Source organism: Sphaerodactylus townsendi, linkage group LG15, assembly GCF_021028975.2.
Source record: "Sphaerodactylus townsendi isolate TG3544 linkage group LG15, MPM_Stown_v2.3, whole genome shotgun sequence".
Lineage (NCBI taxonomy): Eukaryota > Metazoa > Chordata > Lepidosauria > Squamata > Sphaerodactylidae > Sphaerodactylus > Sphaerodactylus townsendi.
In genome coordinates this window covers 7,281,579-7,305,862 of record NC_059439.1, presented here as the reverse complement: position 1 = coordinate 7,305,862, position 24,284 = coordinate 7,281,579, and the positions used below count along the sequence as shown (strand labels likewise).

The following is a 24,284-nucleotide window of genomic DNA, read 5'->3' as shown; positions in this document are numbered from 1 at the left end:
TATCGGGAGAGGAAGGGAGAGGAGTTTGTAAGCCCTTTGAGACTCCTTACAGTTGATAAAAGCAAGGTATAAATCCAAACTGGTTTTCTTTGTCTTTATAATAAAATAAAAAAACTCATGGATTGGGTCCAGTTCAGCGTTTTCACACCTGAGAGGATTTTTGCCCGCTTTGTCAGTTACTCCCAGCTGTTGCAGAAAATGGGGAGCTAAAAAAATCATGCTCCTTGGTGTAAACCCTTGTGTCCAGAGTGTTAGATCCAGTCCTTTCACTTGTAAAATATTTTCTGTTCCAGTTGCCTGTCCTCTCCCTCTTTCTCCTGATTATAGGAACTAATTGGGTTTTCTCTTCCATTTGACCTTGGTTTCTCTCCTTACCTCTAGCAAAAGCCGCTTCGGTCAGAGCACTTCTCTTCGATATCTCCTTCCTCATGCTGTGCCATGTTGCCCAGACCTACGGTTCTGAGGTAGGGTCTTTGGAACTCCTGACCTTGGTGCTGACAGATGGGAATCCCAGGCATTTTCTCCCATTGCTTGGAGTGGAGCTGGAAAAGCATTTTCATGTGTATCTGCACTAGAATGGAATACTTTATGATCTAGCATAAAAGGGGTCAAGCTTGTGCAAAGATCTGGAATGGACACCTAAAGGTTTGGTGCTAGTGTTACATCAGAAGTGTGTGGGGGCAAATGCGCCTGGGCCCCGTCCCTTATGGCCCCGCCCCCACTCTTTGCCCCTCCCACGGGCCCCTGCCCCCCACTTAGTTCATCTGACTGCAAAGAGCAGCTGGCTGAAAAAGCAGCCCAGGCTTCTGCTGGTTATGGGGGTATGGGGGAAGGGGAGGGGTGTGGGAGCAATTTTTCAACCCTCATGTGACACCAATGGTGTCCGGGACAGGGTGCCTCCCCATGTCCCGTTGAAGCCACACAACTGTGTTATAGTCCTTTTTAAAAATGCCTGTCTCTCCCAGCCTTGCCCCAACCCTAATTTAATGTGTGGGTCTCAAACGCGTGAGGCCGATGCTCCTTTTCTTCACTCCACAAGGGTGGCACTGAAGGCAAAATGCCAGATTTCAAGAAGGTCCAGAACCCGTCACATTTAGCTAGTTCACTTACCTCTCCCAGATTCTAGATACATGGTAACTTGTTCAAGTTACACTCATTTTGATACTCAGAGGACATGTTCTCTACTTGCTCTGGGCCTTCTATCTAACAGTAATCTTCTTTCCTATTTGGATTCTCTTGGTAGTTTAAAATTTGTAGAATCTTTATACATTTTAGATTTAATTGCCCTTTTTCATTGGGTTTGCTGGCCTGTCTGCTACGGATCCCTTTTTTCAGAAAGGCTATGTCTCTGCCCCTTTTAGTCAGTGGATTCCTTGGTATGTATCCTTTTGCAATGCCCTTACATGTCCCAACTGAGGCTAAAATGGATTGTGCCACATGGTGCCCCGAAACAGCTACAACCCGCTGTTCCCTTTGTAGGAGTTTTAATAGCGGGACGCCATCTTTATTTTAATTGATATAGAAATTGGATGCTGCTTTTAAATTGTTTTACTATTTATTGTCTTATCACTGTTGTAAACCGCCCTGAGCCCTTCGGGGGAGGGCGGTATAAAAGTAGAATAATAAAATAAAAATAAAAAATAAATTTTAATAAATGGTCCATGTTTTTTTGAGCAACTTCAGAGCAAAAGGGTGAGTTCCTCTTAGAGGACGCTGACCTTCAACGTTCTAATTTTGTCGCTCATTTTTAGAGGATTCAGAGAAGAATCAAAGGCAGGTGTTTTCACATAAGGGTTTTATTTAAGTTTTATGTTTTATTGTTCAAGACCTTTCTCTAAGAACAGCGGGTTTGAAAGAAAGGTCAGTATTTCAGTGGAGAGAGAAGGGTGCTCTGCTGTTGCTCAGAGATACCCATTTTTATTTTAACCTTAGCGCTGTGGTGTGACCTTAAGGGAAACTTATTTCAGGGACTGTTTTTACTGCCTGAGTGAAAATTAAACCTCACCCTGTTTTAGGCCTTGAACCTTAAGCCAATAAACGGACTGTGTAGTATTGATCAGTAGTGTTTATTGATGAGGCATCAAAGCACCAAAGCTTAGCAAAGCCAGTTCTAACAAACCTGGCCTTTTCTATTCCCTTTATTCCCAAAACGAGTCCCCCCTCCCCGTTTCCCAAGAAGTTGTGAAAAACAGTCCCTGGAGCTGAGGTGCCCCAAGGTCGTCAGCAGATAGTAGAGAGAGCCACCTGGCTTCCTGCTCCCACAAAACAACAGATACAGTTCCATTTCTCATAGGACCAGGGTGTCAGAGGAAAGCCTAGTTATCTACAAAGCATGTGAAGCCATAAAGTAAAGCTAAAGGAAAGAATGTCCCAGATAACAGTGGTAACATATAGCAGGCTGGTTACATATATCTTTTAGCAGCATTGTTTTGTAGCATGAAGCAGTTACAATTAAGAAGGAATGCAACTCAATTACATAGATATACAAACCCCCTGACATCCCGTTGCACCCCAAGCTTGTGGGAGAGCCCAAACTCCCTGGATTCAGGTCTCTCTGAGGGAGAAAGTGGTGAATTGAATGGCTCTGGCATAACATTAGCCTGTAAAAGGAAATCTGGGTTGGAATCTTAGCGAAGTAGCTAAGAACGTAAGCCCCTGTTATCTCAAGTCTGGATTACTTAGCTGTTCGCCAAATTGCTCACTAGAGGGCATGATTTTCGTGGCCTAAGGTTGAACAGTAAGTGACCCTCTTGATCTTTCAGGTGATCATTGGGGAAGCGGGTCCCCCCGGGGAGGTCCCTTTCTTCGAGACTTGGATGCAGACCTGCATGCCGGAAGAAGGAAAGATCCTCAACCCCGACCATCCCTGCTTCCGGCCAGATTCCACCAAGGTGGAATTGCTTGTCGCTTTGCTCAACAACTCCTCTGAGATGAAGCTGGCGTAAGTGGCTGCTCTGCTGCTCTGTCTGGAGCAGGGAATTAGTGTCTCAAGGAGGTCTGGGCTGGTGGTTGGCTGATGGTTGATCAGTGAAAGATGCAAGTTCTCCTTCACTGGCATGGCATGGAGCTGTTCACTGGGTTTTTTCGTGTTTAAAAGTTTTATTTGTACCTAGAAACGCTTTGACGATTAAAATAGGGTTTCGAAGATGTCAAATATAGATAAGTATATTTATCATAGGGTCTTCCAACTTCGTCTGCCTTGAGTATTAGTTGTAATAAGTTGTACCTGTTGGTCCTTAGTAACATAAACAGTTATATCTTTACAAACATCACATTTAAATTGATAAACATCATACTTTTCTAGTTCTTTAAAGGTCCATTATTCTTTAAAACCACTAGTTTTATGGCCGATTACGCACAAAGTCTTTGCTGTGGAGTGGTGGCCAGTGTTCGCCACAGCAAGATTTCTTGTATGGGTGCATTTTCTGGAGCCCCACTTTCGCTTTCCACTTTCTTCGCAACAGGCAAAACCACTTAGATCACGATTTAAATCTTGCTCTGCTTACTGCCAATGGGGATGGGGGGTGTCAAATGACCCTGGGTGCAACAGCAGAGGGCCAATATTGCACCCTCCTCCCCTGCGCCCACCTGGCTGGGAAGAGCTAGGTCGGCGTAGGGAAGCGCTAAAGGCAGAGCTGGCCTGCTGCCAGGAGCTGGCCTTCTGCAGCGGTGCCCATCCGATCTACCTCCTTCCCTCCCCAGGCTTCTGGGGGTGGCTTGGACAGGCACCGCAGTGGCAGGCCAGCTCCTGGGCCACCCGACATGGTGCCCTGCCGGCTTTGGCTCTCCTCAGGGCCTGGGGAGGGCAGGAGGCGGCTCATTCAAGCCGCCCCTGCCCAGAGCAGGTGTTGCCCTCCGATGTCACCCACCCACCCACCCCCCACCCCCCGGCAGGATGGTATGTATTTTGCATCCGTGACTATTTATCTTTGTTGTGAATAATCTGGCCAGCTTCTGGGGAAGGCAAGGAACCTGCCTCCCGATCACTGGAGATCTGACAAACCTCAAGAGCTTCCACCCAGCATTGCTGATATGCTTTGAGGACATGATGATATAAACTGGATGTGTGTGTAGGGTGGGGTATGAAAAGCGAGAGTCAAGGGACACTGAATTTGGCTTTGTACCAAGCTTTGTTCTTGCCAAATACATTCGGACAGGCTTGTTGCTTTGTTCCTGTGGGTTGCTGATTGCCCCTGATTTGGGTGGATGAAACTGCGTGAACGCTTTGCTGTGTTTCTGACTTCCCCACCTTTTTTTGTTTCTTGGCCTGCCCACGTCTACCTGCAGACAGATGAAATGGCAAGAGGCCTGCCTGAGCATCTCTGCTGCCATCCTGGAGATTCTGAACGCCTGGGAGAATGGTGTCCTCACCTTCGAATCAGTCCAGGTAATGCCACAGAGCATCTTTCTCTTGGAAATGATGATGATGATGATGCCTGCCACTCGGCCACTTGGATTGTGCAGCTGATGTGGGGCTGATATTTCATGCTTTTCAGACTAAAGGGGCTGAGTTTCATGTTTGAATAGTCCCCCCCCCCCTCCCAACAAGCAAACTTTCCCTGCACCCAAAATTCATGAAAAACTACATCCTAATTTGTCACAGTGGGTGAATACTGATCAGTAAGGAACACACACAGGCTCAACAGTATGACTAAAATAAATGAATACAATTTATTAAGCCCAGTGCAGTAAAAGAAAATGATCTGGCACAAAAACACAAAAGCCAATACATGATGCATCAGGCTGTGGAACTGTGCACAGACTTCTAATGCATTTTAGACAAAGCAGCTAGGATAAGATCACTAAGCAAATGAGCACCGGGGACAAAACATAATACATGAAGATGGATATGGCCCATTGGTAGTGAGAAGAAGTAATAGAAGCAAGTAGCAAAATGGTTCTGTAGCACTACGATGTCTAGTTTCAACTGTCCGAATCCCCTGTCAGCCCATCTAGTTAAAAGCTAAACAGAACTGAACCCTCTGAGTTGCCTTTCATCTCTGCAAAGAAAATTGGTAGCCATGCAAGTACTGACATATGGCGTCCCCGTGGGATTTTCAAGGCAGGAGATGTTCAGAGGTGGTTTGCCATTGCCATTGAATATGACCCTGGTATTCCTTGGAGGACTGTCATCCAGATACTGCCCATAGCCGCCATCTCCTCTTAGCCTCTGAGGCCAGATGAGATTGGGCAAAACTGGTCTGTCTAGGACAGAGTGTGCTGGTGTTTAGCAAAACTTAAATCCATGTCACGCCTTTTATAAAGATCAGTCAAAGTAACATGACATGTGAACTTCGGAAGCAGCTTGGAATTTTTAGGGATCAGGTTTAATATACCAAAAGAAATGGAAAAATCTGAAAAAAAGCTACTAGAACCTGGCCATACAGCCCGGAAACCACACAACCCATCATGTTGAGTACTCCTTGTCTAGAACCGGAGTGGCGATCTGTAAAATGTCTGACTCGCTCCAATTTAGTTTTGCTGCTCATAGCACGTCCCTTTGGTGTCAGGTGTTAAGCCGCCTCCTCCTTTCTCACCTGTCTTTCTCTCCTTGCATCCCAAGAAAATCACTGACAACATCAAGGGGAAGGTTTGCAGCATGGCTGTGTGTGCCGTGGCCTGGCTGGTGGCCCACATCCGCATGTTGGGCTTAGATGAGCGGGAGAAGTCGCTGCAGATGATCCGGCAGCTGGCCACGCCCCTCTTTGGGGAGAACACCCTACAGTTCTACAGTGAGCGGTGAGTGGGGCACAGCAGCTGCAGCAAAGGGGTTTGCAAGTGGAGCCTTGCTTCCGTCGGCAGTGGAGAGAGGCGTTCGAGGTCTGGGGCTGTTGGCACCGTGGGGGTAGTCAAGGGAGCATCGAGAAGTGGGCGAGACCGGAGAAGCCAACCCTGTATTGTGATGTATCCCAGTTCTGCTCTGTGCTGCCTTGTGGTTGCCTGTGCACGTGCTGCTCATGGGTGCGACAGTTGCATCAACGTGCAGCCTTTTTAAAAAGGGAAGGGGAAATTTCTGAATTCTGCATTCCCAGCAAATTTTGAAAATGCATTATGCAGTTCAACCAGGATAGTGTTGAACAGGACCACAGCATTTGTCCTCCATTTGAGCTGTGGAGGCTTATCTGGGGAATTCAGATTAGCCTGTGCACTCCCAACACATGCCAGCTGGGTGACCTTGGGCTAGTCACAGTTCTTCGGAACTCTCTCAGCCCCACCTACCTCACAGGGTGTTTGTTGTGAGGGGGGAAGGGAAAGGAGTTTGTAGGCCCCTTTGAGTCTCCATACAGGAGAGAAAGGGTGGTGGTGGTGGTGGTGGTGGATATGAATCCAAACCCCTTTTCTTCTCTCCTTGGCCCTGCAAAAAAATCCCCCCAAAAGCAACCTATATCAGTTACATCCAGAAATAAGGCACGATTGATTGATTTTACTATGGCTTCAAGCCAATTTAAATTGGCATGTTTGGATAAAATAATAGGCCAATAAGATTTAATACTTTTGATGTCAAACATATCCGGAAACAGCCAATTATGTATATCAGATCACGTGTGAGCCAATGATAATGGTGAAAAATCCATGATTTTTTTCCTGCAAGACCACACCTGGCCCCACATGAGAGAAGGTTTTGCGTTTTCAGGTAATTATACCTAATATGTTCACTTCCATATTTTTTAAAATAAAAATGTAGGTATGATCACCGAGGAAGGCTAAATGGGCCGAAATGTGTTCAGTTACATCCAGAAATATCAGTTACATCCAGAAATAAGGCACGATTGATTGATTTTACTATGGCTTCAAGCCAATTTAAATTGGCATGTTTGGATAAAATAATAGGCCAATAAGATTTAATACTTTTGATGTCAAACATATCCGGAAACAGCCAATTATGTATATCAGATCACGTGTGAGCCAATGATAATGGTGAAAAATCCATGATTTTTTTCCTGCAAGACCACACCTGGCCCCACATGAGAGAAGGTTTTGCGTTTTCAGGTAATTATACCTAATATGTTCACTTCCATATTTTTTAAAATAAAAATGTAGGTATGATCACCGAGGAAGGCTAAATGGGCCGAAATGTGTCTGGTCCTTTTTATTTTATTTTATTGGACTTGCTACCCTGAAGCTGGACTCAGGGAGGTGAACGTACATCGTCATGCAAAATACAAAATTCCATATAAAATGTAGCAAGTATAGATAAAAGCATTACAACTGGAACATTGATATCAAAACAATTTCTAGAGATCGTGACAATAATTAAATCACTCCAGGTACCCTTTCCACACCCCAATTAGCCTAAAACATTTTTTCTCCCACCCGTCATAAGGCAATTGAGCAAGTAACAGGGGTCAGAAAAAGGGGGGGAGATCAGGAGGCCAGCAAGATGAGAAAAGACCGCAGCTGTGTCACCCAAAGGCCCCGCGTTATCAATAACGTTTAGAATTGTTACAATCTTTACTGACTTTTAAGGTGCAGTCTGGTTTTCAGGCTTTGTGTTTTTAACTCCCATAACTTATATTTTAACTTGATAAGAAATATGCTTATTTTGTGATACATAATTTTCCAGCTCAACCTTTGGGGTCCCCCAAAATAAAATACTTTCATTAAAAAAACCTATTAAAGGGGACTAGTTTAACAAGCAACCATGAACAAAACAAAAATTAAGAAGTGGTACAATTACTAATACAATAAAGAAAAATGAGCAAGGAGTATTAAAAACATTTGTACCTCAGAAAAAAATTGCCTGCATTTGATTAATTGGCATTGCAACTAAAAATATGACGAGCCTTATATGCCGATGCACAGAATTTGGCTACTTGGAACTGCTTTGACTGCTGCAAACCTCATTGTTTGTGGCCAGTCCCAGGAGCTTCCTTCTTTCTTTTGCAGGGGCTTCTGGGAGTTTGAGGCCAGTAGCATCTTGGCAGCAGTCAGCCCAGTCTTGAGGAATAGGCAAATCCAGTGACGTCTCTCTTTCTCCTCCTCCCTCTTCCAGAGTTGTGATCATGAGCTCCATCCTTGAGCGCATGTGTGCTGACGTGTTGCAGCAGACAGCTGCTCAGGTCAAGTTTCCATCCACTGGGGTGGACACCATGCCCTACTGGAACCTCCTCCCTGCAAAGAAACCCATCAAGGAAGTGTTGATGGGCGTCTTCTCCAAGGTGCTGGAGAAAGGCTGGGTGGACAGCCGGTCCATCCACATCTTTGACACCCTTCTGCACATGGGTGGTGTCTACTGGTTCTGCAACAACCTTGTCAAGGTACGGGCAAGTCTGGGGTGGGGCTGGGAGAGGACTGGAGGACTGTTCTTTTAGGACAGATCTGCTCATCTCAACTCATTTAGAACATGTAGTGTGGAAAACAGAAGGAGGCTTTCATCTACAGGAAATGTCCAAAAAGGTGACATGGTCTCCTGACTTCTGTGAGAGCAAATTTGGCACACGTGGTCTGTACATGTATGCTTCATTTGCTGTTTTTCCTTTGAGAGCATGGCTTGCAAATGCTTTAAATAAATAAAGAGTTGACATTACATTACATTTTATGGGACTTTTCTGTGGTCCTTGCAACTTCCTTGGAACTAGACCAGTTATCTGGTTATCTCTGTATAACCACTAGTGGTGGGATGTGAATGTCTGAGGGGAAGAGAGAGGAGGGATGTTGGCCCCCGAGACGACCCAGGAAGTTCCATTTGCAAAGTTCCAGTTTGAATCTCTTGCTTCTCATGTGAGGGTTAAGTACCATGAAGTCACTTCTGACCTGTGGCAGCCCAGATCTTGCACAGCCGTGGCTTCTTCCATAGAGTCAACCCTTTTCAAGTTGAGTGTTCCTCTTTTCCGGGGGCCTTCAACTTTTCCTAACATTATTGTCTTTTCCAGTGACTCTTGTCTCCTCACAATGTAGCTAAAGTACAATAGCCTCAGTTTAGTTTAGCTGCTTCTCCTAGCACATGTTTTTAGCAATACGCCAGTCCCAGCAGCTTCTCTAATATATTGTCAAACACGCCAATCAAGAAAAAACTGAGGACCGCATCGAGCAAAATGAAGGAAAAGCAAAAAGCAGCGGTCCTTTTTTATTGTCAAATGGCAGATTGGCAGGCATGATAGAGTATTAACAGCAAAATCCGTTTTCCTGGCTGTGGTGTCCAATGTTTGTCATGGAAGACTGAGGGGGAGTTGTTCTGCCTTCCCCTCCCCCAACGAATCCTAGAAGGTCCGAGGGTAACGAGAGAAAACTGTGCCGGGTCCTCTGCCATGGCACCTACATAGGGCTCAGCCATACACCTCTCTCATTCCTTCATTCCCACAACAGGAATGTTTTTTTCTCTTGCATTTAACCATGCATTCTTTTTCTTTCTGTCCAGAAGGAAGGGTCAGTACTTCCGTGATCACTGTCACATCACTGGGGAAGGAGCTCTGTTTTGAGTTTGGCATGTACCGCTGTTGTACTGTAGCTTTCTGAGAATAGCTCAACCCCTGCAGTGTTGCAGGAGAGGGAATTAATCAAGCAACATGAAGGAAAAGCAAAAAGCAGCGGTCCTTTTTTACTGTCTGTATTCTCCTAAGCGTTTCACATGAGCTCCATCATTTGGCTGTGTGCCTACAGAAGGGAAAATGAATAGTTTATGCAGCTACACTCCCCTTATTTATTTACATTTATTCTCCACGCTTTACCAAGGTCTCAGGGCCGGCTACAAAAACCCCCATAAAAATCTTTTACAACAATGGTAAAATTGCAATAAAACCCCAAAACAATCTAAAATCTCATCCCCTTCTGACATGTTGCCTTTTTTACCCTCCTGTCTCTTAGGAACTGCTGAAGGAGACCCGGAAAGAGCACGCCATCCGGGCAGTGGAGTTGCTGTACTCCATCTTCTGCCTTGACATGCAGCAGCTGACGCTTACCCTTTTGGGACACATCCTGCCCAGCCTGCTTACGGACTCCTCTAAGTGGCATATGCTAATGGACCCGCCAGGCAAGGCCCTTGCCAAGTAAGGAAGCGATGAGAAAGCCCACGTTCTCGGCCTAAGAAATTCAGTTCTGTCACTGTCAACAAAGCGCGTTGGCACAGTTCCCTCACTCTTAGATTGGTTAATCGCTCTGGTTTTTTTCCCAGAGAGATCACAGCTCTAAAGCCCTGTCTCCTCTCCACCAGAAATCATGCTGGTCCTCCTCCTTTCACCAGGCAGTTTGCTGTCAAGCCATGAGAGCTAAAAACTTGCTTCTCTTTTTGACAAGGAAACGTTCTGTTAAGGGTTGAACAACGGCAGTTGAAAGATGAGAGGGAGGGAGGGAGGGAGGGAGGGAGGGAGGGAGGGAGGTGTAGGATTTTCTGGGCTGTGTGGCCGTGGTCTGGTAGATCTTGTTCCTAATGTTTTGCCTGGATCTGTGGCTGGCATCTTCAGAGGTGTATCACAGAGAGAAGTCTGTTAAACACTGTGTCCAGACTTCTTTGTAACAGACTTCTCTCTGTGGTACACCTCTGAAGATGCCGGCCACAGATCCAGGCAAAACATTAGGAACAAGATCTACCAGATCACGGCCACACAGCCCACAACAACCAGTTGAATCTGGCCGTGAAAGCCTTCGACAATACAAAGATGTAGGTGTCTAAAAAAGTGTCCGGAAATCACCAGTTTGGTTAGTGGCAACCTTTGGGAATACAACCCAGGAGCCCTTTTTGTGTTCCAGCCCCAGCTGCCATATCTTCCTAGAAGTCCCTGGGGGCCTTTTGCCCTCTTAACTTTGAGGCTGTATGCTCACAATCGCTGATATCATTTAGAAGAATCTCAGTTTTAACTGAAATAAAGGATATCGTTTCACAGGTACTGTTTGGCTGTTCATGGCTGCCAGCCCCTCTCTATAAACCCTTAGCCCGACTTCCCTCTAGACTAGAGCTGTGGCACCCACTGACAGCTTGTTTGGTATCTGACAAATATGTGTAGGAAGTCAGTGAGGCCACGGAGGACTTTTGCTCAGCAAGGCTTCAGATACTTCTGGGGATTTGTTGGGCTGTGCAGATTTAGGCCGCAGCTGCTACCACAACACAAAGATCTATGCTGCATTACTGAAGTTAAGCTGTGGCAATAGTGCTGTGGTTGGCTCCGCCTCCTCCAGCGGCCTTTTTGTGGCAGCCCTTTTGTTGCTGTACCCACCATGCCATGTCCGAATTCTGAATGTGCCCAAAAGCTCAGAAAGTTTGGAAACCCCAAAAGCTCAGAAAGTTTGGAGACCCCTGCTTTAAAACCATCAGTATATGCCGTTCTTCTCACCTATGCTGAGGGTGATGTCTTTGCCAAACCTGTCTCTGCTTCAGAATGTGGGATGGGGTGTTTTCGTGCATGATTGAATGCGACTCTGTACAAAACAGTTCCCCTCCATATAAAAAAACCAGCATAAAAAGAGAGACTTGACCGGGATCCTTTCCCTTTTGCCCGGGGAATTGCTTCGTGTGCAGATTTCTGAACTCAGTAGGGTTGAGGCTGAATTACCCTTTCTTACATGTCCAGGAGCCGCGGGGGGTAGTGGTTAAGGGCTTGCACTGCCACTCACACGGTCAGGAGTTTGAGCCCCCTGTGGGTCAGATATCCTGGCAGCTGACTCATGGTCAACTCAGCCATCCATCCATCCCTTGGTCAGTAAATGAGTACCTAGCACATAGCTGGGGGGGTAAAGAATACCCAGGGAAAACAATGGCAAACTACCCCACAAAAATGGCTTGCCTCTAAAATCACTGCTTGCAGTGGTATCTCAGGGTCGGACATGACTGAAGGGGAAACTTTACTGTGTGTGTCCAGGGTAATTACTATTGTCACCTTGGGGTCAGGAAGGAATTTTCCTCGCCAAATTGACCAGAGATCTTAGATATTTGTTGCCTCACTCTGGGCATATTGCAGGGGTCACTGGGAGACTGGGGAAAGGGGAGATAGTGGTGAATTTTGTGCATGGTGCATGGAGTTGGGCTAGATGACACGTGGCAGTCACTTCCACTTCCTGTGTTTTCATGTTTCTGGAAAACCTGTCATGAAATTCTAAGCCTGTTTACTCAGAAGTAAGTCCTGCTGAGGCCACAGGGGCTTAATCCCCAGATTAATACAATTGCTGGTTGGAATTAAGGACTCGTTTCAAGTCTGCACCTCCTCACTGGAGGCTGCAGTGTTCTCGTTTCCCCTTTCATATAGTCTGTGGTCTCAGCTGCGCACGTAGCCAAATGAGGAGGCAGAACAGCTTGTCCCGGTTCACACTACAGAGGTGCGGTCGCATGTTTCTCAGAATTTACCTACATTAATAATTCCCTGTAATTGGAGATCTGACACAGCCTGTGAAAGCTCCTATCTGTGTGTAGTGGTTAAGAGTGGAATTGATCCTAACAAAGAGCAGGTGTACTCTAATCTGGAGGCACCGAGTTTGATTCCCCGCTCTGCTGCTTGAGCTGTGGAGGCTTATCTGGGGAATTCAGATTAGCCTGTGCACTCCCACACACGCCAGCTGGGTGACCTTGGGCTAGCCACAGTTCTTCTGAGCTCTCTCAGCCCCACCTACCTCATAGGGTGTTTGTTGGGAGGGGGAAAGGGCAAGGAGTTTGTCAGCCCCCTTGAGTCTCCTACAGGAGAGAAAAGGGGGGAGATATAAATCCAACTCTTCTTCTTCCTTCTGCTTTTGGGGAACTATCCCTCTGACTGTCAGCATTTTCTTCCATTTCCTTCTGCTGTGTATCTGGACAGCCCTTTGGGTTGGGATGAGGGTTTTTGTTTTGTGGGAAAAGGACCAGGAGACCCAGTCTGGAACCCATTCCTTAGGTGCCTTTCTTTCATCCTGTAGGCTGTCTGTCTGGTGTGCTTCCAGTTCCTACACCTCCCACAACAAAGGGCAGGCGTCTGTCTGGCAACGTAAGAGACACAGAGAAGATATTGAGGTAAGCTCTTAGACCTGCTGAAGCTCTCCCTGGAAATATTGGCCAGTTTGTGTCCATCAAACACAAGAAGTACCTTAATATTGTTGCCAAAGCTGATGGTGGCTCTCCAGGGTCGCAGGCAGAAAGCGTTCACATCACCTGGTGCCTGATTCTTTTAGCTGGAGACACTGGGGATTGAACCTGCGACCTGCATGCAAAGCAGATGCTCCACTGCTCAGCCAGGGCCCCTGAAATGGAGTTAGATCTTTGGTCTGTCAAGACCACTCTTGCCTATTTTGATTGGTAGCAGCTCTCTGAGATCTCAGGGGAGGGGTGTGTGTGTTTCACGTCACTTGCTATTCGATTCTTAACTGGAGATGCCAGGAATTGAACCTGGGCCCTTCTGCATGTAAAGCAGATACTCTACTACTGAGCTACAGCTCCACCCCCTTGTCAGGTAGACTGCTTCTGCAATTGGGTACATGTTTGGGTGCGCCTCTGACCCACTCCACTGTCCTTTAAACTTTTAAGCAGGTTGAAGGATCCTTTGCGTTGGAATGGTAGGTAGAGCATACAGATGGAAGAACATACGGAAGTACAGTTTTCCTTGCTCCTTGACGGGAAGCAGGTGGCATGTCCAGTTCTCCAACAGCAGCAAGCGAGTATTTGCACCTGTGTGTTGTGCTCTGCTGCCAAAGACCACAGGTCGCACGAGGCCAGGTGCATTTGTTGCCTGTAGTCCTGTCGGTTTTGTAGGTTTGGGGCTGGGCAGTGTTACATTTTTGTTTTAAAAGCAGCGTTTTCTTGCAGACTTTGCTGATCCCTCCTCACCCACCAGCTTTCTCTCTTCTGTTCAGACACCCAATTTATTTGCATGCAGGACACACACTTCATTTTCCCTACTGGCAGTGTGTAGTGTTGGCAATCTTCTTTGAAACCTTGGCCTTTTCCACATTTCTTTTCCAGTTCTAGCCCCGTGCGTCTTCAATTTACTCCCTGATTTTTGTGCCTTTTGTTTTTGCTGCTGCTTTTTTTGTTTTCCCCCTAGATTTTTTTTGGATCTCTTGAGACCACTTCCTCCCCTCCCCCCGGTCTTTTCCTCCTTGAGCGTAACGCTTCTGTCAGTTTTCTTGGTCCCACCCACTCCCCCCTCACCTCCAGCCCACTATTCAACTATTGGTCTGTTGTGGTCCTTCCTCCCTACCCTGAAGACGAAGTGGTTTTGTTCCTGAGTTGTTGTTTTTAAATACATCCCTTATATCAGTATACTGTTGTAATGATAGCTTCTCTGAATCCCAAACTTTCATTTAAAAAGCAGTCCAATCCTTTTCCTTGTGAAAATATGTCTTTTCCCTTGCATGTCTGTGAGGAAAGGAGCTAGAGACTTTTAAAAAAATTAATGGAAGCTGGGAATTCAGGGAACCTCCTAAGCCTATTTACTACGACATTGTATTTTTATAATGATATCTGTGTGCCGTTTCTAAAACAACTCAGCCATGATATTGATTCATAGATATGCGTTTGCACAATCAAGTTAAAGGAGGATACTGTGGTTCCACCAAGGACCACAGCGCCCTCCCTGGAAAATCCTGATTATTTTATTTTATTTTATTTTATTATTTTATTTTATTTTTATTTTATTAGATTTGCTACCCTGCCATTTCCTGATTAATGCCGACTCAGGGCTGCTTTCACACATCATATAAAAACAACATACAATTACTATAATTTAACATTAAAACATTAACTGATCAATTACCACAAACATAATTAATAAGATAGCGCAGAATAAAATCAGAGTCTAAAAGACCAATATCCCTCGTCCCAGCTTCCTGTCAGGTTCCAGTATTTGGGACGGCGGGCGGAGGGGACATCAAACCTTCAGAAAGAGAAGGTTTAACTGAAAGATTTGGAAAAGTAAGTTAAAATTAAAATGTAATTTTAAATTTGGGAGGCCAGCAAGATGGGTTGGACATATGGGTTGCCTCAACCAAAAGCCCGGTAGGATACCTCTTGCCTTGTAGGACCTGCAGAACTGTTTACGGCCCCACAGGACCCTGGGCTCCGCTGACAGAGAGTTCCATCAAGCGGGAGCCAGGGCTGAGAAAGTCCTGGCTCAAGGCTACTCAGATGTCCTTGGGGCCAGGGACCACCAGGAAGTTACTACCAGAGGACCGGAATGTTTTGAGGCACATTTAAGGCACAGGCGGGAAAAAATTAACTGACTCCTTAACTGTGGAAATGCAGAGGAAGGGCAGATATGCAGAGAACCTGGCCCAAGTCGATTCCAGTGCTTGTGGAGCCACCACCAAGAAAATCAGGAATATGCCAAGCTTGTGGAAAAGCTGACAAGTTGGATGGTGTTGGTTTCCCTGTAGACAGCAGGTGGAGGTAGAAGCTGAGACCTCTAAGCGTTCAGAGCAGAGAAGGAATTTGAATCTGGGGCTTGCTGGAGGCTCACAGCTTGGACTGTCAGCTGTATGGGATGCAGGTTTTCTCGGGCCTTCCACTGTTTTCTAGCCATTTCTCCACTTGCATTTTAAGAAGGTCAGCAGGGACACTGGTTACACACATCCAGAGCCAGCATTGTGTAGTGGTTAAATGCAGGTACACTGTAATCTGGAAAACCAGGTTTGATTCCCCACTCTGCCACTTGAGCTGTGGGGGGGAACCAGATTAGCTTGTGCACTCCAACACATGCCAGCTGGATGACTTTGGGCTAGTCATAGTTCTTCAGAGCTCTCTCAGCCCCACCCACCTCACAGGGTGTTTGTTGTGTGCGGGGGAAGGGCAAGAAGATTGCCAGCTCCTTTGAGTCTCCTGCAGAAGAGAAAGGGAGGAATATAAATCCAAACTCCTCCTCTTCTCCTTCTCCTATTCCTCTTTGAGGCAGAAAGGGATGGACGCTTGCAGGTGACTAAAAAGATCAGGCACCGAATGCTTGCCTTGTGAATATCAGTGGCTGCCAATTGATGGTTGCTTTCATTTTGGCCCCTCCTCCAGGATTACATCAGCCTCTTCCCATTGGATGACACTCAACCGTCCAAACTCATGCGCCTGCTCAGCTCCAACGAGGAAGATACCAGCATCCTGTCCAGCCCCAGTAAGTGGAATCATGGTGAGGAGCCTTTCCTAGAATTAAACGGGGCCCAGTGAGTCCCATGGAAGAGGTTGGCTAGCCTTTGGGGTTTTGGGGAGAGTCCCGAGTTCTGATCCTGGTTAAGTTTTGTTGTGTTTTTCCCATCAAATCACAGCTGACTGAAGGCAACCTGATAAGAATGAATGTTTATTTACAGTTAACAACCAGTAATACAATAATTCCTAAAAGGCCAAATTCCAAATTTTTACAGACATCTATATATATAAAAAGCTAACAGTGTTTTTGTTGATGACAGTATACCTCAGTAACTGCTGGACCAATTCCTCTGAAAATTCCCAACCACTATAGTCAGCCAGGCGAGAGTGTTTTTAGATGTTCACATACCTGAAATTTCACACCTGGCCCAGGTAAAACACCTTTTTCCTGGCGCTCCCTGGTGAAGGACATGCAGCTGCCTGTGTGTAACTGTCAAACTCCTTTAGAATGCTCTTGTGTCGTTTGTAGTCAATGTTCCGGCTTCAGATGGCCAGATATGAGCAGTGAAAACAGTGCATAGGCAGTAACTCGAGTGGAAGTGAAACACATACGTCACTACCAATATACTGGCATGAGTGGAGAGAGGGAAGGGAGGGAGAGGGAAGGGTGGCATGCAAGGGAAGAGAGGGAGGGAGAGGAAAGGGACGGAGGGAAAGGCATGGAAGGGAAGAAAAGTGAGAGGGAGAGAGTGAGGGTGGCATGCAAGGGAGGGGAGCGCAGGGGCCCAGCATCTTTGATATGATCCACTCCATTCCCTAGCGGAGGGAGAGGGAAGGGTGGGAGGGGAGGGGTGGCATGCAAGGGAAGAGAAGTGAGGGATGCGGTGTTGAAGAGAGTGAGGAGCGACATGGCAAGGGATTTCGGGAGTGGAGGTGCCAGGGCACCCTCCAGATTCCCTTGAATACCGCGGTTACAGTTAAGAAAACCAGACACGCATTATTCAGGAGTAAGCTCGGTACAGCGATCATGACATACTTTGAATGGCTGCATCACGCCCCTCAGAGGGTTTCCTCAGAAGTGACACCCATTGCCACCAACCAAACTTACTCCCAGATAAAGGATCATGACCAGCCAGCCTAGATGTGTGGGAGGGGTGCCTTTCCATCCCCCCCCCAAGGAATGCGCGGCACACATCATCACTGACATCGCAGACAGCATCAGGCTGCAGTAGTTTGTAATGAGCACGTATCGCTGACCTTCTGCAATTGGATTTGCTGCTACCGTTCCCCTACTCTCCCATTTCACCTCAATAATAAGTTACAGCAAACACGCGGGCCAGCCCCGCCTAGTAAGAGGATAAAAAAGTGCTAAAGTGCCATTAAAATAGAACGTATTTTAACATTCCTCTGAAAAACTGATGGTGTGTTATGCTCTTGCTTTCCTGGTAAGGTCTCTAAGGCAAGAGATGTTCAGAGGTGCTTAGCCATTGCCCGCTTCTTCATCACGTCTCTGATATCCCTTGGAGGTATCCCATCAAAATACTAGCCAGGGGGTGTGACTGGCCCAGGGTCACCAGCTGCTTTCCATAGCAGAGTGGGGATTTGAGCCAAACTTCCCTTTACATTCCCCCTTTTTTTAAAAAACAGCAACAATAACTTCTCTTGCTCTCTGAGAATTGTGTGACTTGGTCATGAGACACAGAGTCTCCAGCCTGTTCTTATCCCAATCATTGTAGCCATTAAATAATTAAATTTTGCTGCCAGAAGCAGCAAATCTATGCATGGATTTTGCTATGTGTGGTGGTCCCAGGAATTAATCCCTCACAAATGATGAGGGCCTACTATGATAATAAACAAGGGGTGACTGAAGATGGGGAGTATTTTTGGCGGGCTTGGGTTGAAGACCAATGTCCTCTTTAAATAGCAGTTACAGTGAATTATTTGTCAGCACTGTCAATTTGGCTCGGATACTCACTAACAAATCAAATCTCAAACCTTTGGTTTTTTCTCCTGGTGCTTTGAAATAATTCACTCTCCTTCCACACTCCCTTTGGGAAGCGTTGAAAGCGCACACTCGTAACGCTTATTTCGCCTTCATACCTCTTATCCTTCACTACTTCTTACTCTACTTCTTGCGCACTTCTGCACTTACTTCTTGGTTTTATTTCATACACTACGGGCCACAAACATTCTTTTCATTTTTTTTTCATGAACTGCTTTCATGATTTAGGGGTGAGATAGGCGACATCATTGGCATGAGCCAGTTAGTGCCTTCCATTCATGATTTTAAGTGCCATCAGGTGGATTCCAACTAATGACAATCCCATCAATCAGTGTCCTCCAACAGCCTTGCTCAGGTCTTGCAGACTGAGGGCCAGGCTTCTTTTATCAAGTCTATCCATCTCATGTTGGATCTTCTTCTTTTCCTTGTCTTTTCATCAATCAACCGAAATACAATAGCCTCAGTTTAGCCATTTTAGCTTCTAAGGAGAGTTTAGGCTTGATTTGATCTAGAACCCACTGTTTTGGTTGGCAGTCCACTTAAGAAGTAGATGTTTTCCCTCCTTCTGGAGCTTGCCCCGGGAGAGGAAAAGGAACAGTTGCACTGAGTGCGCTTGCAGACAAATGGGCTGCTGTAAAAAAAGTTAACAGTGTCTTAACCCCTCAAATGCCATTCCACGGACAAGATGGCCACACTGCACGTCCCACTTCCTGGCATTCAGATGTTTATGGGAAGGGTTGACAGCAAATGTGGATAGAATGCAGTCAAGGGTGTCCACCATTGCCCAAGTTATCAGCCCGGAGACGTGAGTGAGCAAGAACTGAGCGATAAAGAACTGACCGGTGGTTTATGAGAATTGGGACTGTCACTATTTCTAACCTTGGATTCACACCCAGTGATTCAGAGAATCCTGTTTGGCTTCATTCAGTTTGCATGTTTTCCCATTGTTTTTAAGGTTCAGTTTCCCCATATTTCATGATCCTTTGTCTGTAGTTTCGCTTTTCTCCACCCTCTGCTGGTAGCAGTGACATCTGGGATTTTTTCTTCCATCCTGATTCCTTAGCAGCTGAGTTGGCAGGGATCATTTCCTCTTCCGTTGCAATGGTTTACACACGGATGAATTACAACAGCCACGAAAGCCCAACACCTTGTGCCTTGATCTGTGACTCAGTGGCAGCATTCGCCCTGAGGTTTGGAAGCCAAGTTGCACAAGCCGGGTTGTGCTAAATGAAGCCCATTCTCATAAATCCACCTCCCACTGCAACCTTCTCTCCATGCCCCATGCCCTCCTGTGGATCAGTGAATGACCCCCAGGAGCCATGTGGGGGGCAAGTGGGCCTGCAGTATGGGGAGGATGAGCGTAAATTGTCCTTTCCTTCTCTTCCATTGGCAGAATTGCTATTATGCTCATGGAACACCAATCTAGGATCCAAGGCACAATTCCTGGAGTTATTACTTCTCATTGTACTGGAAAACTGGAAAGAGGCAGTAATCAATTTTTTTTAATTTATATCATCTATAGTCCACCTTTATCACTGAGACGCAAGATGGGATTACCGTATATACTAGAGTATAAGCCGACCCGAATGTAAGCCGAGACACCTAATTTTACCACAAAAAACTGGGAAAACTTATTGACTCGAGTATAAGCCTAGGGAGGGAAATGCAGCAGCTACTGGTAAATTTCAAAAATAAAAATAGATACCAATAAAATTACATTAATTGAGGCATCAGTAGGTTAAATGTTTTTGAATATTTATTTCAAAGAAAAATAGTAAACTAGCTCTGTAAGCCCACCTGGAATAAAGGCCAAAGTAATTAAGACGACTTTGCCAATATATATTCGAGTATAAGATGATTCGTATATACTCGAGTATAAGCCTACCCAAGTATAAGCCAAGGGGGGCTTTTTCAGCATTAAAAATGTGCTGAAAAAGTCAGCTTATACATGAGTATATACGGTACATAGTGTAAGTCAATGTTAATAGGATAAGACAACTGATAAGCAATGTAACATCAATAAGAAGAGTTTGGATTTATACCCCCCTTCTTCTCCTGTAGGAGACTCAAAGAGAATCAAATCTCCTTGCCCTTCCCCCCTCACAACAAACACCCTGTGAGGTGGGTGGGGCTGAGAGAGCTCCAAAAAGCTGTGACTAGCCCGTGGTCACCCAGCTGGTGTGTGTGGGAGTGCACAGGCTAATCTGAATTCCCCAGATAAGCCTCCACAGGGATTTTAAAAAACACATTTAGTCCAACCTCTCATGAAGCCCACCAGCCAAGGTTGGGCTCTAGAAATATGAGCAGTAAAGTGTCTAGCATAGCCAAATCATGCAAGTTCCAGACTTAGGAGCTGTTTTAAGGGCCATGGCCATGGACCCATTCCCCTCCAGCTAATTGGCCAAAGGAGGCTGCGGAGCGAGGGGCAACAGAATGCAGTTGCTGGCTTGCATTATGGAGTAGTTTTGGGTGTGTTATCTCCACAGGCAATTGTGACATTCTTGTCCCTTATGGGCCAAAGCAGGGTCTGTTGGGTGTCTTGTCTGGTCTCCCTGCTGTGTTGTTTTAATCAGAGTCGCAATGTGTTGCACAGTTCCTGGGGCCCCCTCCCTTGACACACACCTGTCAGTCCACCCATTCAAGACTTATTGTAGGCTTGAGTAAAGGGGAACAGTTGCTGGTGAAGCTGGTTTTGAGAGCAGGCAAGCGGGTGTGCTCAGACCAAATCTCTCTTCAGCGTTTTTTTCCTGGCTCCAGCAGAGCCCCTTGGGGTTTCGGTGTTTGATTTCTGAAGGGCAGCGTGGCTGTGAATGAGAGTGGAAGGAAAGAATTTGATTGGGTGGGGATGGGAGGGGGCAACCTTTGAAAAATGAATGCCACAGAATGGATAACACTGGAGGTTCAGCCAATCAGAAGCCTTGCTGGGGAAAAGCCCCATCTGGCCCTGCCAACTCTCTTGTCACCACGAAAGGTGTTGGAGCATGCCCTGTTGCCACAAGCACTGCACTGGGGCCCTCTGACTTAGAAGTTGACCCTTGAAGCAAGCCACTGTTCTTTATGCCCAGCTGCTTGTGCATGTGTGTGTGTCTCCCTGCCCCCACCCTGACTCCCCAATTTGCTTCTGCTCCACCGTACAGGGGCAATTTTTCCAGCTTTACTTTCCGAGGTGTTCTGTTACCAGGACACTGTGTATTGTGAGACAAAAATACAAAATGTGATTGTTATATTTCTCATATCCTGAGTGAAGAATGATATCAAATGTCAAAGTTGTCGTGCCACACTCATGGGTTTGGCCTTTCCTTTTTTGTCATCTTGGGTCCCTCGAAGAACTTGAGCCTCTTCCCTCTCCCCCCCCCCCCCGCCCCCCAATCTCCAATGTTAATTTTTTTTTCTCTTTCTTTAGCAGACCGGACCATGAGCAGTTCGCTCTCTGCCTCGCAGCTCCACACAGTCAGCATGAGAGACCCCCTCAACAGAGTGTTAGGTAAGACTTTTAGTTCTATCCAGGTTGTGGGGAATGTTCCAGAACTTTCCAGAGGCTTACCTGACAAAACTTTTAAGCCCAGGTCCAAATTATGCAGAGTTTTTGTTTGATTTTGAGATCACAAAGGACTCTGCTTGTGAAACTTTTTCTCATACTGCTCAAGTTTGTTCCTGGGATTTTAAGAAGTGAAGTGTGTCTCTTAAGTATAGGAGTTGCTCTTCTGTTCTCAGAAGTCACCAGCCCCTCTAGGCTGTGCCTGCGGTTCAGGAACAGGGTCGTGATTATTTTTGACAACCTGTGATCCTCTACATGGGTCTCTCAGTTTGGATATTAACTGCCAGTCTCAGCTTATCAGTACAACCAGTTTGTTTCATGAAGAAAATCCCTGAGAGGAGTCTCAGACATTCCCCCCAGAGAAGAAATGGGGTTGTGGCAGCGGCGGTGGCGGCTTATCTCTGTAGGCTAGAAATGTACTTGTTATAATTTATTTTTCATTCATTAATTAAAATACTTATACCCCCTTTCCGGTACCTGTGTGGGCTCATGAAGTGTGTTGTGCTCCTAAAAAATTTGTACTGGCTGCTAAGGACTTTGAACATTTTCTCCTAACCTGCCCCCGGCTGCAGTTTAATAACTTAATGTTAGGATGATGGGGTGAGAGTTGGCTTAATATGGTAGTTAGGAGAATGAGCCATGATCCAGAAATCTCCTCTCTGCCCTTAGCTCCCTAGGTGGCCTTAGACAAGATGGCTGCTTTTTGGCTTCAGGCCGCCCTTCTCCACAATGTAGGGATAATAACAACCACCACCCCCTGGCAGGGTCATTGTAAGCATGACAGTCAGGTAATGTGTGTGGAATGTTCTGAATGCTCAGCACTGCTTTAGAAATGTGAAGCTCTATTTGCAATGTCATGTTTGACATAGTTTTGTGCACCAGGGGCTGGGCTTTGCTTACGTTCTTCACTTGTCTGTTCCTCAGCCAACCTCTTCCTGCTGATCTCCTCCATTTTGGGCGCCAAGACCGCCGGAACGCACACCCAGTTTGTCCAGTGGTTCATGGAAGAATGTGTGGAATGCTTGGAGCAGGGTAGCCGTTGCAGCATCCTTCAGTTCATGCCTTTCACTATGGTCAGTTCACTTCTTGGAGTAGTTCCTTGTGGGGCTTCTTTGACTCGTCCTTCAGGGAACTGGCCTCCTCTTAATGAGCCTTGCAGTGGGGCAGGAGCCTTTGGGATCCTTTTTATTATTTTCTGGGCAAATTTCCCCACCTGCTGTTTCTTTTGGCAGCTGCAGTTACATACGTTGTCAGTGTTCTTGCAGTTTTGATCAGTTGCACTTTCCCACCTTTAATCCAGCAGGGTATTCCAGTTGGTTAATTGCAGCACTATTAAATAGGGCCAGTGGAACACAGGAGGAGAGATCTCCAACATGGTGCTCATGGAGCAGTGGTTGAGAGCAGGTGGACTCTAATCTGGAGGAACTGGGTTTGATTCCCCACTCTGCCGCTTGAGCTGTGGAGGCTTATCTGGGGAATTCACATTAGCCTGTGCACTCCCACACAAACCAGCTGGGTGACCTTGGGCTAGTAAGAGCTCTACGGAGCTCTCTCAGCCCCACCTACCTCATAGGGTGTTTGTTGTGAGGGGGGAAGGGAAATGAGTTTGTCAGCCCCTTTGAGTCTCCTGCAGGAGAGAAAGGGGGGATATAAATACAAACTCTTCTTCTTTCTTCCTCTTCTGGCGCCTACCCAGTCTTTTAGAAAGTGGATGGGGCTAGATGAGGCTTTTACTTAGCCAGACTTCTGATTGGCTGTGCAGATTTTTAAAAACATTGCTTTGGCAGCAGCTGCCACTACAACACAAGGATCTTCACTTGTCTGAAGATAAGCTGCTGTGGCCATTTTGTGGCTGGCTCTGCCTCCTGAGGCAGCCATTTTGCAACAGCATCCGCCACATTTCATCAGAATCTGGAAAGTGACTGCAGCCTGAAAAAGATGGGGGACTCCTGCCTGAAGCAACAAAATCTCTTGAATTGGAGCTCACTCCATCAAATGCATGAAGTGCACATCCATAGAGATAAGTTCATACTCAAAGGTACAAATGGCAGAAAGGTTGCTTTTCCCAAGTTACCTGTTTTGGTAGGCAAACTAAAAGTTCCTGTAATATTTTTTTCTAAAATGGCCTCAAGGCAGAGGTGAAGCTACCAGGGAACAAGGGAGGCGTTGCACCGGGCACACAACTAACCCCTAACCCCAACCCACCATCCCCCGGCGGTGCCCCCCCCCCCCCGCTTTACCTTATTGAAACAGTGCAGGGTGGAAAAGCGGCCTGTTCCCTTGAGGCTGAAAATGGCCTGGTGGGAACTACACTTTCCAAGAGACCTTGCAAGCCCCAAGGTCTCATGGGAAGTGTAGTTCCCACCAGGCGCTGGGGTGGGGGGGTGGGGCAGAAAACACGGAGTGCGCGCCAGGCACAGAATGGCCCAGCTACACCTCTGCCTCAAAGGTAGCTTTTTCCAATAGGAAAATGGTAAGGGAAGGGGAGAGAAGGGTTCAAGAAGTCTCTATTCTTGAATGCTGTTCTTACCCTTGAAAAAGCTGTCCCCGTGGTTACAGTTAGAAAGGCTGCGGGATGTTCTTCTCTTTTCTAATGGCAAACATGGGGACTGCTTTTCAAAACCATCATGGAAGAAAATCCTCACTGCTCAGACCTGTGACTTTCCTGCCACTAGAGGGAGTCCATCAGCAGGAAAAGGAAGTACCAAAGAAAATTGCAGAAGTCTAAGTGAAATACGTTTCCCGGGAGACATTCAAAACAGAACAAATGCTGGGAAGAT

At 46.4% G+C, this 24,284-nt stretch overlaps 1 protein-coding gene and 1 non-coding gene across 12 annotated transcripts in view; one reads left to right on the top strand and one right to left on the bottom strand.

Annotated features, from left to right (window-relative positions):
• The window catches only part of MED24 (mediator complex subunit 24), a 73,612-nt gene extending 50,694 nt beyond the window's left edge, over nt 1-22,918 (top strand). For 6 of the 11 annotated variants that reach the window (XM_048517667.1, XM_048517672.1, XM_048517666.1 and 3 more), the window contains exons 16-25: nt 382-464; nt 2,763-2,941; nt 4,288-4,387; nt 5,564-5,739; nt 7,994-8,258; nt 9,805-9,986; nt 12,817-12,910; nt 15,893-16,007; nt 21,370-21,450; nt 22,429-22,917. In XM_048517667.1, the coding sequence (XP_048373624.1) occupies nt 382-464; nt 2,763-2,941; nt 4,288-4,387; nt 5,564-5,739; nt 7,994-8,258; nt 9,805-9,986; nt 12,817-12,910; nt 15,893-16,007; nt 21,370-21,450; nt 22,429-22,775 (1,622 nt within the window). In that variant the 3' untranslated portion in view covers nt 22,776-22,917. Of the gene's footprint in view, nt 1-381; nt 465-2,762; nt 2,942-4,287; nt 4,388-5,563; nt 5,740-7,993; nt 8,259-9,804; nt 9,987-12,816; nt 12,911-15,892; nt 16,008-21,369; nt 21,451-22,428 lie in introns of all 11 variants that reach the window. The other 5 variants (XM_048517677.1, XM_048517676.1, XM_048517675.1 and 2 more) reach the window with 3 other exon arrangements.
• On the bottom strand, nt 13,262-13,333 carry TRNAV-UAC. The gene has a single exon. It is a non-coding gene; the product is annotated as a tRNA-Val (tRNA).
• Nucleotides 22,919-24,284: the final 1,366 nt, after the last annotated feature.